The following is a 13,052-nucleotide window of genomic DNA, read 5'->3' as shown; positions in this document are numbered from 1 at the left end:
AGGGGGTCCGTGGGTAGATTCCCCCTCCCCTCCGGCTTGGAACGCTCCATTCCCTCCTTGGGATGCACCCGTGCCCGGCACCTGGAGCTTCGTCTCTGTGACATCAGCCCCGGGCCAAGGGCACCGTGAGCAGCACCGGGAGCAGCACCGGGAGCGGCACCGGGAGCAGCACCGAGAGCAGCACCGAGAGCAGCACCGTGAGCAGCACCGAGAGCAGCACCGGGAGCGGCACCGTGAGCGGCACCGGGAGCAGCACCGGGAGCAGCACCGGGAGCAGCACCGTGAGCGGCACCGGGAGCAGCACCGAGAGCAGCACCGAGAGCGGCACCGGGAGCGGCACCGGGAGCGGCACCGGGAGCGGCACCGAGAGCAGCACCGAGAGCAGCATCGGCCCTGCTGGCCCCTGCTCAGCTGTCACCAGCCCTGGTGTTTGGTAGCCATGGCTGTGCTCCTGCTCCTCGTCCTGCTGGCCCTGGGCTGGCCCGTGCACGGCACAGAGGACAACTGTGGGTGAGTGGCTGGGGCTCAGGGAGGGAGCTTGAGCCCCCCTCGGGGGTCACTGGAGGGTGCCCGCTTGCCCCCCCTGGCCACGCCGCAGCTTCCACGGGCAGCCTCAGGGCCTGGGCAGCAGCTGGCACAGCTTGCCCAGGGGCCCCGTCTGGCAGAGCCTGGTGGGTAGGGCAGAGGGCTGACCTTCAGCCTGAGCAGAGCAGCCCCTGGAGCTGCACACTGATGAGCTTCTGCTTACAGGATCTGCGGGCTCCGGCCCTTGGTGCCTGATTCCGCCGTACGCGTTGTGGGCGGCACCGATGCACGCACAGGGGCCTGGCCCTGGATTGTCAGCATCCAGGACCGCTATGGCTCAGGCACAGGGCACGAATGTGGAGGGTCCCTCATCAGCCCAAAGTGGGTCCTCACAGCAGCCCACTGCTTTAAGAAGAAGAGGTAAGGAGAACCAGCAAAGGAGCATGTCCCCCCAGCAGAAGCAGGTGTCCCATCTGCAGCACCACTTCCTCCTCCCATCCCATCTCCCTCCGGCACAACCAGTGTCTGGGCACTCCCAGCCCAGCTGGGAGCCAGCTCAGGAGAGGGCTGGGCTGGTGCCACTGCCTCCTGGCAGCTTCCAGGCCCACATTTCTGGAGCAGGAGGCCAGCACACCGGCACCCTTGGCAGCGCTGCTCCCCTCTCTCCGGTGGGAGGCAGAAGGTGGGAGCTGCTGGGCTGCTGCAGCTCGGGGCTCTGCTCCCCCTGAGCCCTCTCTCCATCTCCTTCCAGGCCCCTCGAAGTATGGCGCGTGGTGATTGGGGCCACCAACTTGTTTCGGCGGGACCCTGAGTTCGAGGTGCGCAACATCACCCACATCGAGCTCCACGAGGACTTCCACAACCTCACCATGGAAAACGACATCGCCCTGGTGGAGCTGAGCCGTCCTGTCCAGTGCACCCCCTACATCCAGCTGGCCTGTCTGCCCGATATGACGGTCAAAGTATCAGCTCTGAAAAACTGCTATATCAGTGGCTGGGGTCACTCCAGAGCCAGATGTGAGTTCCCAAAACGTGCTGCTGTCCTGAGCACTGTCTGGGCACATTGGGGAGTGGGGCTGGGCTGGCTGGGAGCAGAGGCCAAGGCCAGAGTCAGGCTGCAGGGACGTGTGCCTGCAGAGAGGTGCCCAGAGTAGGACAGAAGGGAAGCCCTGGCAGATGCCTTCAAGATGCAAAGCCAAGCCTGGGAAAGGAGCTCACCAGACAGGGCTGGAGAACTGGCAGGGAGCTGCTGGGTGCTAATTCCTTTCCATGCTCACAGCTACAAAGACCCCTGGAGCCCTGCAGGAGGCCAAGGTGGAGCTGATTGATGTCCAGCTCTGTAACAGCACTCACTGGTACAGAGGGGAAGTCCACACCCACAATCTGTGTGCTGGCTACGAAAAGGGTGGCATCGACACCTGCCAGGTAGGAGCGTGCAGCAGGTCCCCCCCAGCAGCACAGCCCGACAGTCCTGGCACAGCCCCCAGAGGGACCTGGCGTGGGCTCGGCCTGGCAAGTCACCCTCCCCTGGCTGGGTCCTCCCCGCTGCTGGGGCTCACCTCCCCCTCCCCAGCCACAGCTCCTTGTCCAGGGCCCCCTTGGCCCGGCAGCCCAGCAGACTCAGCCAGTGCTCAAGGCAGTCCATGGGTCCAGGTCCCGGTCCTGGAACACCCACCTTCCACAGGCCCATGATCCCCTCCCAGACACGGTTCTGCAGCTCCAGCCCCTGAGCAGAGTCTCTTTGTGCAGCCAGCACAGCTCGGGCTGGTGCTGTGAGAGAGAAGGAGCCCCCATAGTGCTGGCAGGGGCCACCCAACACCACCTTCACTCTTGCTCCACTGCAGGGGGACAGCGGGGGCCCTCTGGTCTGCAGAGAGACTGACGAAGACTTATTCTGGCTGGTGGGAGTGACCAGCTGGGGGAGAGGCTGTGCCAGAGTGAGGCAGCCCGGGATTTACACCTCCACTCAGCACTTCTACGACTGGATCCTGATGCACATGGAACTGGAGCCAGAAGAAACAGACACTCCACCACCACCACCTCCACCACAACCAACTCCACCACCACCGCCTCCACCACCACCGCCTCCAGTACTACTGACTCCACCACGACCGACTCCACCATCAACACCTCCACCACCACCACCACCGCCTCCAGCACCACTGATGCCACCATCACCGCCTCCACCACCACCGACTGCAGCACCACTGATGCCCCCACCACCGCCTCCACCATCACCGCCTCCACCACCACCCCCTCCACCACCGCCACCACCACCACCAACTCCAGGACCACTGATGCCACCACTGATGCCACCACGACCACCTCCACCACCACCTCCACCACCACCACCTCCACCACCACCGCCTCCACCACCACCAACTCCAGCACCACCACTGAGCTTGTCTACGCCCTGTCCGTTCCCAGAGAGGCAGCTGGTGCGATTCTTCAAGGTGCTGCGTCAGCTCGTGAAGTTCCTAAAGGGAAAAAAGGCCTGAGCAGCAGGATGGACAGTATCCAGTGCAGGCTGCAGTGTCCCACAGCTATTTCCTTCTGGATGCCTGCTGATCGCGAGGCAGCCTTGGTGCCAAAGGTCTGCTGTGTCCTGCCCACACCCCTCTCAATGCACACATGTGAAGAAGTGTCCTCAGTTCTTGAAATAAAGTTGGCTGTTTTCACATCTAACCACGCTTCAGTCCAACTCAGTCTCCTGGGCAAAGCAAGGACTCCCATGTCCAGCCCCTGCACAACAGGACTGCAGGCAGAGCAGGAAGGGCACAGAGGGAGAGAGTCACTCGGAAGGGCTGGAACTGTGCCTGGCCAGAGAGGAGGGAGAGGGTGCAGTGGAAGGTGGGAACACAGGTCTTAGGAGGCTGGAGTCTTGGGGACAGCAGCTGGGAACACCTGCTGGTGGGATCCATGTGTATGAGCAGTGCAGCAGGGAGCTGGGAACGGGGCTCTCTCCTGAAGGAGGAGACGCGGATCTAGAGGGGCCCAAGGTCTCCACCAATGACTGGGCCAACAGCCTGGCATCCCACCACAGAGATTGCATGGACTTGATTTCCTTGCAGGAAGCTGAACAGGCCATGCCTGTGGGTTGGGCAGGGAAGGTGTTGCGGGCGGTGGGGCAGGTGTGCTGCAGGAGGCCTTCCAACACAGAGTGCAGGGACCAAGGCTGCAGCAGAAGGAGGTTGTGACTGGTCCTTGCATCAAGCCGGCTGCACTGTCACACCAGAAGGTGCTTTTCCTGCCCAGCAGAGTGGGGGTGCAGGGGCGTGAGCAGGAGCAGAGGGAGGCAGCAGAGCACAGGGCCACGCTGGCTGCGGTGCTGTGCCCTGGCAGGAACAGAGCAGGATCCTCTCCATGCCAGCCAAAGCAATGTGGAAATGGGTATTTTCCCAAAAGGGAGTCAAGTGCAGTTCTGTGTGCAGGAGGCAACTGGGGGCCTCTGGGCTGAGGAGGGGAAAGACCAGAGTGAGGGGACCCAAAGAGCAGGTTTGGGAAGTGTGGCAGGCTGGGAATGCCTTGGAGACAGAGGCTGAAGAACAGGGAGAGGTATCATAGGGGAGGGAGCTGCTTCTGGCAGCCCAGCTTTTCTCCTCTGCTGTCCACCCTCTCCAAACCCCCCTGGTGCCCCCCACCTGCAGCCAGCCCCCAAGCTGGCCAGGCTTTCAAGGCACTGCCTGAGCCACTTGCCAGGCTCACTGGTAGGACTGGGGATGCTGCTGGATGTGGCTTGTTGCTCTGCCTGGAGCAGGAGGGTGAGCTGTGCCCCAGCCAGTGCATCCTGCAGCAGGGCTGGGGAGGTGTAAGGCCTCCCAGAGCTCTGGGGATGCAGCCAGGATCCAGAAAGCCCTTGGCACTGCTGCCAGGGGCAGGCTCCCAGGAATGGGCTGTGGGAGCTCCTTGTCCTTGGGCGTCAGTGCTGGGGCAGGTGATGCTCAGACCTGGGTGCTGAGGAGTGTCCATGGAGGGGGCAGGGCTGGAGTGACTGTCAAAGAGCATTTGGGTGCTGAGGACTGGGGGGGGGTCCCTGGGAGGAAGGTGGGCAGGGTGCCCATAGGGCAGAGCAAGGGGGGGCTGGATGGAGAGGAAAGCTTGCAGGCTGCCCTGGAGCCCCCTGCCCCATGCCACACTGTGTCCCCAGGGCTTCCCAGCCCTGCAGCTGCCTGCAGAGCCCCAGAGGTTGGTGAGGCCACCACGGCTGAGGCCACCAGGGCTGGCTGCAGTGAGGCCACCACGTGCCAGGGGAGTACTCTGCTTGGGGCCACCTGTGTCGGAGCCACACTCTTCATTGCACGGAGCTGCTCTTGCACACCCTGCTGCTTCTCAGAGCTCGTCTGCCCACACCTCTTGCAGCTGTGAGAGGCTGCTGGGAGAACATGGCAGAAGATGGAGCAGACACGTCTGCAGCAGAGAGACTTGTAGCAGCTCTGCATAGTGGAGATGTTGTGCAGTCAGTCATCAGGTCCCCCCACCCTGCACACTACATATTTAATGGCTCTTTGGGTCTCAATGTTTAAATCTATCTAATGAGCATTTAACTGCTGCTCAATATTTTATGAATGCCATGGTGCGCAGTGCAATCATCCCATGTCTGACAGTGAGTGCTGGTCCATCACCCTGGGCATGGGCAGAGCCATGCTGCCAGAGAGGATGTTAGCACTGGGAAGGGAAACTGGGGATCTGCTCCGTGACACCTTTTGCATGGACCACCTTTAGGGATATGGTTTACTGGTGGACATGGCAATGCTGGGTTAGCAGTTGGACTTGTTATTAAATGTGTTTTCTAAGCAAAATTATTCCATGATGGCAAGTTATCTCTGCACCATCAGCTCTCTCTGCCTCCCCTTGATGTCTGACCCTTCTCAGTGGTGCAGCAGCTGTTGGAGCTTCTCTGGGCTGGCTGGGAATGAGGGCCTAGCATCCTGGCTGGGTTTGGGCAGGGGAGGGGGCTGTGGGGTGGGAGCAGCTCCAGGCAGCCTGTGACACTGGCTGTGTGGTGACACCCTGTCCTTGGCCCACGATGCCGTCCTGTGCTGAGTGTCTGCCCAGCTGCTGAGCTGGTTTGTGACATGCTGGTTGGCTCTCCTGACCCAGCTGTGGCTGTCCCACCACAGAGGCTGCATCAAGACCTCTGGACACTTGGACATGATTGTGGGGCCTGCCCCTGTCCCTGCTGTCCCCACCACTGTCCAGGTCCAGAGGGCTCCCTGGGCTCAACACTGTTCTCATGCCAACCTCTGTCCCACCTTTCCTGTAGCCCCTTCAGCTTCTGGAAGGTGCTCTAAGGTCTCCCCTGGCCTACATGGCTGGTCTGCACACTTCTCCTTTCACAGAATCACAGAATCCTAGGGGTTGGAAGGCACCTCTAGAGATCACCCAGTCCAACCCCCCTGCCAGAGCAGGATCACCCAGAGCACATCACACAGGAACGTGTCCAGGTGGGTTTGAATGTCTCCAGAGGAGACTCCACAGCCTCTCTGGGCAGCCTGTCCCAGGGCTCTGTCACTCTTACAGGAAAGAAGTTTTTTCTGGTATTTATGTGGAACCTCCTATGTTCCAGTTTGCACCCACTGCCCCTTGTCCTGTCACAGTCCTTCAGACACGGCTCCCCCAGGCAGAGCTGCCCCTGCAGTGCAGCCAGGCAGAGCCTGGGCAGGCACACCAGGTCCAGTGCTGCTGTGGCTCTGTGCCCCGTTGCTGCAGGCTCTGCTGCTGGGGGACACTGAGCACCTCCCCTCGGCTGTTCCCCTGAGGCAGGCAGCTCTGGCCCTTGCTCCCCAGCCCAGAAGAGCTTTCCCTGACCCTCATCCAAGACTCATTCCCAGTCCCACTGTTATGTCCATCCCTGTCCCCATCCTGATCTTTCTTCCAGTCCTGTCACCAGCAGGGTCCCCACCCCTGTCCCCACCCCTGCCCACTGCTGTATCCCTCCCAGCAGCTCCCCCCAGCCCTCTGACTCCTGCAGGTTGCTGGCCAGGGTTTTTGAGGGAGAGAGGGGGGCTGCTGCCAGCTTTGTGCAGCAGGTCACTGGGCTCTGTGGTGGGGACGGGTCCTGCCAGGACACAGTGGAGATACCAACTGCTCCAGAGGCCCCACACGTGCTGCCAGACAGCACACATGTAGTCCCTGACCTGCCACCCCAGCAGGGACTGTTGTACCACAGCCCAGCTGTGGCTGGGAAGTTGTCATACTCCAAGAGCTCCATGTCCTTCCTCTGTTTGGGACCCCAGAGCTGGACACCAACCAACACCCCCAAGTCCTTCTCCGCAGGACTGCTCCCTATCCATTCTCTGCCCAGCTTGGATTTGTGCTTGGAATTGCATTGACCCATGGGCAGGATCTTGTGCTCGGCTTTGTTGAACTTTGCAGTTTGCATGGTCTCACCTCTCCAGCCTCTCCAGGACCCTCTGGATGTCATCTCCAGCATGCCACCACACCACACAGCTTGGTGAAAGAATGGGTGGTGTACAGGGATTATCATGATGCTGGAGAGCAGGACATGTTGGCTGATGAGAAGCTCACCATGACCCATGAATATGTGCTGGCAGCCTAGAATCCACCCGTGTCCTGATCTGCATCCCGAGCAGCGTGATCAGCAGGGCCAGGGAGGGGATTGTCCCCTCTGCTCTGCTGAGACCCCCCTGCAGGGCTGGGAACAGCTCTGGGGTCCCCAGCACAAGAAGGACACGGAGCTGTTGGAGAGAGGCCAGAGGAGCCACGGAGATGATGGGAGGGCTGGAGCAGCTCTGCTCTGGAGCCAGGCTGGGAGAGTTGGGGTGTTGAGCCTGGAGAAGAGAAGGCTCCAGGGAGACCTGAGAGCACCTTCCAGTGCCTGAAGGGGCTCCAGGAAAGCTGGGGAGGGGCTTGGGACAAGGGCAGGGAGGGATGGGAGCAGGGGGAAGGGTTTCCAGCTGGCAGAGGGAGCTGGAGCTGAGATGTGAGGGAGAAATTCTGGGCGGTGAGGGTGGGGAGAGCCTGGCCCAGGTTGCCCAGAGAAGCTGTGGCTGCCCCATCCCTGGCAGTGTTGAAGGGCAGGTTGGATGGGGCTTGGAGCAGCCTGGAATGGTGGGAGGTGTCCCTGTCCATGCAGGGGGTGGGACTGGATGGACTTGAAGGTCCCTCCCAACCCAAGCTCTTCCATGATTCCATGATGGCAGAGGGGGTGTGGAAGTGGCTGCTTCTCACTCTCTGTGGTGAGAGCCTGGGGCAGGGCAGGGCTCAGGTACCAGGGCAGGGGGCTCCAACTCTGCTTTCCAGAGCAGAGCTGCTCCAGCCCTCAGATAATTGCCCTTGTTGAAGCCATGTTGGCTGTCTCTGATTACCTCCCTCTCTTCCATATGTTTCAACATACCTTCCAGGAGGATCTGCTCCACAAATTTCCCAGGAATAGAGATGAAGGTGACAGGTCATTAGTTCCAGGAACCTCCTTTTTACACTTCCTAAGAACAGGCATGATGCTCCTTCTTTCCAGTCACTGGGTATGTTGCCCGACTGCCACAGCTCTGCGAGCGCCCTGCAGAGCCACGAGCAGATGGTGCTTTGGCTGGTTGGTGGCCTGGCTGAGGGTCAGTGCTTCCCTCTGCCCTTACAGGGCATCCTGGCACACCCAGACTTTGGATCAGGAGTGACCAAGAGGCCTTGGAGCCACCTGCAAAATCACAGAACCATCATGATTGGAAAAGACCTCTGAGATCACTGAGCCCAACTGTGCAGCCAGGGGAAAGAAAGAAGGGGAGAGGGGTGGAAATGGGAAAAACCAACAACCACACAGAAACCCAACAACAACACACAACCCACAACAACCCACCATGCCCACTGGAACACGCCCTGAAGTGCCATATCTACACATCTCTGGAATCCCTCCAGGGACAGTGACTCCACCACCTCCCTGGGCAGGCTGTTCCAGTGCCTGACCACACTTTCAGTAAAGAATTTCTCCCTAATATCTAGTCTAAGGACCACGGGCCAATACCAGGTGTCTGTCCTCACTGGTCTGCCCCAGATGGGGCAGGTGCTGCCCACCATGGGATGTGTGGAGCAGGGCTCAGTTTCACCTGGCTGGTGCACTCTGGGGAACCAGCAGCTGTTTTCCCGGGGGGCTGCAAGAGTCTGGTTTGTTTGTGAATCCTGGAGGTTCACAAATCGTACACCCCAGTGCAGGCAATGCTGCCCCAGAGGAGATGCAGTTGCTTCTGCAAGGTTGGTCAGGACTAGCATACAGAATTCTTTGCAAGATGGTAGAGAGAATATTTAAAAATATGTTTATGTGAAATCCAGGCTCAGAAGGGGAAGCACATGAAGTGCTGGGCTGTGCTCGGTGGGGTGGAATGAAGTTGTCTGCCATGTGAGGTTAAACTGTACCAGGTGAAGCTCCAGGGAAGCCGAGTGGCCCCACACGAGCTCTGGGCACAGCCAGCTACACGTGGCCCTGCTCAGGGGCCTGGTGCACGTGTGGGGAGGTGGTCTGCAGCTCCTGGGAGAAGCACCAGGACTGGCATCCAGGGAGGGTCCAAGCGTGAGCCTGGAGAGGGGCCGGGGGAGTTCAGTGTGCCAAGGGATCTGTGGAACCAAAGCAAATCCCTCCACGGGAAAACAAAAGTTAGGGCAGAGGTTTGGAGTGGGTGGGGACTGTGACCAAGGGCTCCGTCGGCATCCTGAGGGGTGGGAGGGAGGGAGGGAAGGCAGCGCAGGGAGCTGCAGGGAGGGCTGTTCCTGTCGCCCACCCGCCTGACAGCCTTGTTGATAGTGACATCCCAGCAGAAGCCTTTTAACTCTTGCAGCAACTTCTGTTTTGCGTTGAGGGTGACCCGAGGCACAGGCCGAGGTGTCACATCCAGCAGGTGGGTGCTGGGAGCTGCAGCCCGGGCACCGAGAGACCTGCCGTGCGGCAGGGCGGGCTGGAGAGGGAGCTGGTGGCACAGGACATCGGTGCAGCAGAGCCCTCGTCACCAGCAAGTGTCAGCCTGAGGCTCCGTAGCAGCCGGACTGCACGGAGGGTGCCCAGACCTCAGCAGGGAGGTTCCCGGAGCAGGACAGCGCTGTGCCCGGGCTGCAGGAGGTGATGCTCTGGAGCCGCCTCCCAACAGGGCGCCCGGGGTGAGGGCAGGACCCGTGCTGGGACACGGGGTGCCTCCTGTGTGACCAGGACACAGAACTGCTGCTGACACCGCTTCTGAGCAGGCTGGGGCTGCAGCCAGGGGCCTGGGCTCCCACCCACCCCTCCTAGCGACCCGCGCCCCGGTATTTCCCGCCCGGACCAGGCAGCTGCCCGGGGCACCCTCACAGGCACAGGGCAGGGGTGTCCCCAGCGGCGCTCGGAGGCTGCTACTGGCAGAGCCCAGGGCTTATCTCTGCCAGCAGCAAGATCTGACATTTCGGAGCCCCGCAGCAGCTGTTCCTACACCCGGAGCTCAGGGAAAAGAGACAGCTGCACCTTCTGCTGCCGTTGGGAGCTGGGGAACACAAAGCCTCCTCCTGCACTTGTCCAGCGTTCGGAGCTGCTCATGGACCTCCAGCTTTGTGCCAAACATCCAGCAGCGGCCGTGGAGGGGACAGCATGGGATCCTCCTCATGGGACCTGGCACGGAGAAGTCCTGGGAAGGGGTCCTGGGACATTTCCAGTTTATTCTCTGAGCAGTCAAGTAGGACTCAGGGCAGAGACAGAGCACAGCCCAGAGATGCTGGGTCCGAGCAAACCTATAGCATGTGCAGCATCAGGGCTGGAGGCCAGTGCAGCCACGGGCACTGGCCTTGGGAGGGGCAACCTGGGGACAGCGCTGCGGGGCCCTGGGCTGCTCTGTGCCAGTGGTGGCTGGAGTGGCCCAGCCAGGAGTGGCCATGCTTGGAGAGGGGGCAGAGGGGTCAGGAGGGGCCTGGCAGACTCTCAGCAAGCTGCCATGTCCTACCCTGCCTGGGGACAGTGTCACTGTGCCCAAGGAACAACGTGGCCAGTCATGGCCTTAGCCTGGAGCTCCAGGCTCCTGGTGCTGGAGGGGCTGTGGTGCACCCTGCAGATGAGGACCAGACCTTGACCTTGGATCACTGGTCTGTGGGACTGGGAGCCCAGCAGGGGCCTGAGGCATTGCTGCTGAGGACCCCCACTGTGAGGCTTTTGTGTCGCCACAGGTGGTGGGTGGTGCATCATCTCCAGCCAGAGCTTTCAGCAGCATGACTCTAAGGAAGTTCTGAGCTTGCAGGAGGAATCACCCTCACCAGACCCTGCAGGGAGCAGTGGTGAACCTGCAGCTGGTGTGTGCCCAGATGTGTCAGTACACTCTGCCCAAGGATTAGTCCTGTCCTATCCTGTGCTCAGCTGGAGCCAGATGCTCCTCTCCTTGGGGAGAACTCCCTGAGCACTCAGAGTGCCTCAGAAGTGGTGTCACTATATGGTGAGAGGCATTTTTCTGGCACACAGAATCACAGAATGGTTTGTGTTGGAAGGGACCTTTAAAGATCATAGAATCACAGAATGGATTTAGATGGAAAAGACTTTTAAGATCAAGTCCAGCCAGTGACCTAGCACACTGCCAGGTCCACCACTAAAGCATGTCCCTAAGTACCACATCTACATGTATTTGAAATAGCTCCAAGGACGATGACTCCATCGCTTCCCTGGGCATCCTGTTCCAGTACTTGAAATCATCTAGTCCAACCCGTTGCAATGGGCAGGGACAGCTTCCACTAGACTCAGCCTGTCTCCAGAGCAGAGTTGCCCCAGCCCGTCCATCACCTCCATGGCCTCCTCTGGAGTTGCTTCCACAGCTCCGTGTCTTTCATATGTTGGGGACCCCAGAGCTGGACCCAGCCCTGCAGGGGGGTCTCACCAGAGCAGAGCAGAGGGGGAGAATCACCCGAGCTCCTTCCTCCTGGTGTGCATGTCACTGCCCAGAGGAGTCTTCTTGGCTCCTTTGCTGGATGTGGTTTCCCAGCCCTGCACTGTGGGGTCCCTGGACACACCTGGGAGTGGGCAGGTCCAGCTGCCCCCCATGTCTGCCCCCTTCCCCTGCCTCCCTGGATCCCCTGCATGGTCTCTGCCATCTTCCCAGATCCTCCTGGCTGCCAGACGGGGGGGACCAGATGGGTGCAGCCTCCGCCTGGCTCCAAGCCCGTCTGGGAGACGCGCTTCCTGCTGCTTCCCACTCGTGCCTGTGCGTGGCACTTGTTCTCCAGCCCTTGGGGAGAGACAGGCAGGCACCAGTTCCCTCTGCACACTGGGGGCTCCTGGTCCAAGGCAGGCTCTGTAGTCCCTGCCCCATGCTAGCACCAGGTGGGGACCCATAGCTCTGCTGAGCCCACTGCCAGCTCCCTGGGGAGCCCATATCCCCCAGGTATGTGTGCACCACCACACCGGAGCCCCCCAGCTGGGACCCACACTTCACTGAGCCAGAGCCTGCTTGGGTGCTGGTTCCACCTCCTGCCTGTGCCTGGCAGACTGACCTGCCCTAAATGGGTGCAGACACGGTGCTGTTCCTGTGCATGTCTCTGGGCTGAGGCTAAGCCAGGACCAGCACAGCCTGTGGTTGTGTTCATAAGCTTCTCAAGTCTTCATGGATACAAACATGGGGCCACTCCAGAGCACTGTGCTGAGACTTCCCTAAAGGACAGAAGGAGGGATGGCTTCCCAAGCCTTGGGCTTGCCCTGGCTCAGAGATGCTCACCTAGAATGGTTTGGGTGGGAAGGGACCTTAAAGCTCATCCAGCTCCACCCCTGCACGGGCAGGGACACCTTCCACCAGACCAGGCTGCTCCAAGCCCCATCCAACCTGCCCTTCAACATTTCCAGGGATGGGGCAGCCACAGCTTCTCCAGGCAGCCTGGGCCAGGAACTCATGATCCTCATGGCAAAGAATTTCTTCCTAGTATCTCGCCTCTGTGTCCTTCTTGTGTTGGAGATCCCAGAACTGGACCCAACCCTGCAGGGGGATCTCAGCACAGCAGAGCAGATGGGGACAATCCCCTCTCTGGCCCTGCTGGACAGGCGGCTGCGGATGCAGCCCAGTGTTTAATTGTTCCTTGTGCTGTGCAGCAAGGATCTGTTGGTTTGACCTCCAGCAGGACCTGTTCAGGTGTTGTTTTGCCCAGGAGCAGTTCTTGGGGCTGTCACCCCATGCCACTCCCTGTGCCCAGGTCCTAGTCCCATTCCTGTGACCCCAGGACCTGTTTTCCTCCTGTGCAGCTGGGACCTGCTTCCAACACCACAGGGCTGTAGACATTCTCTCAGCACCAGCTCTGAGCTGCTGGTACTAGCGCTGCTGTAGCCACAAGACACTCGGAGTCGTGGGACTGGGGGAACATGTCAACATTATGGGAACAGTGTGTTCTCGGCTCTCCAGGCTCATGAAGGAAATCTGGGAAATTGGCCTCCACGAGCTAAAAACTACCCAAAGAATTGCAACTAAACAACTCATGACCAAAACCAGGCCAAAGGCACAAAGGGAGTCTGGACGCTATTTCCAAGCCCAGAGGCTTGGCAACACAGACCTGGAGAGCAGTGGGAAGGCACCCCTTGGTGGCTGCAGCTC

At 60.3% G+C, this 13,052-nt stretch overlaps 1 protein-coding gene across 1 annotated transcript; it reads left to right on the top strand.

Annotated features, from left to right (window-relative positions):
• Window positions 1–382: 382 nt before the first annotated feature.
• On the top strand, window positions 383–3,190 carry LOC127387311 (acrosin-like). The gene is made up of 5 exons (XM_051625530.1): window positions 383–510; window positions 751–945; window positions 1,277–1,542; window positions 1,805–1,950; window positions 2,370–3,190. The coding sequence occupies exons 1-5, from the start codon at window positions 440–442 to the stop codon at window positions 3,021–3,023; spliced, it is 1,332 nt and encodes a 443-aa protein (XP_051481490.1). The 5' UTR covers window positions 383–439; the 3' UTR covers window positions 3,024–3,190.
• The last annotated feature ends 9,862 nt before the right edge of the window (window positions 3,191–13,052 follow it).

This window comes from Apus apus, chromosome 1 (genome assembly GCF_020740795.1).
Source record: "Apus apus isolate bApuApu2 chromosome 1, bApuApu2.pri.cur, whole genome shotgun sequence".
Lineage (NCBI taxonomy): Eukaryota > Metazoa > Chordata > Aves > Apodiformes > Apodidae > Apus > Apus apus.
The sequence above is the reverse complement of the archived record's forward strand: the minus strand, read 5'-3'. Positions and strand labels throughout refer to the sequence as shown.

Coding starts and splice junctions, on each gene's coding strand:
- LOC127387311 (XM_051625530.1), top strand. CDS start 440: ATGGCTGTGCTCCTGCTCCTCGTCCTGCTGGCCCTGGGCTGGCCCGTG. Junction 946..1,276: donor CACTGCTTTAAGAAGAAGAG/GTAAGGAGAACC, acceptor ATCTCCTTCCAG/GCCCCTCGAAGTATGGCGCG. Junction 1,543..1,804: donor GGGTCACTCCAGAGCCAGAT/GTGAGTTCCCAA, acceptor CCATGCTCACAG/CTACAAAGACCCCTGGAGCC.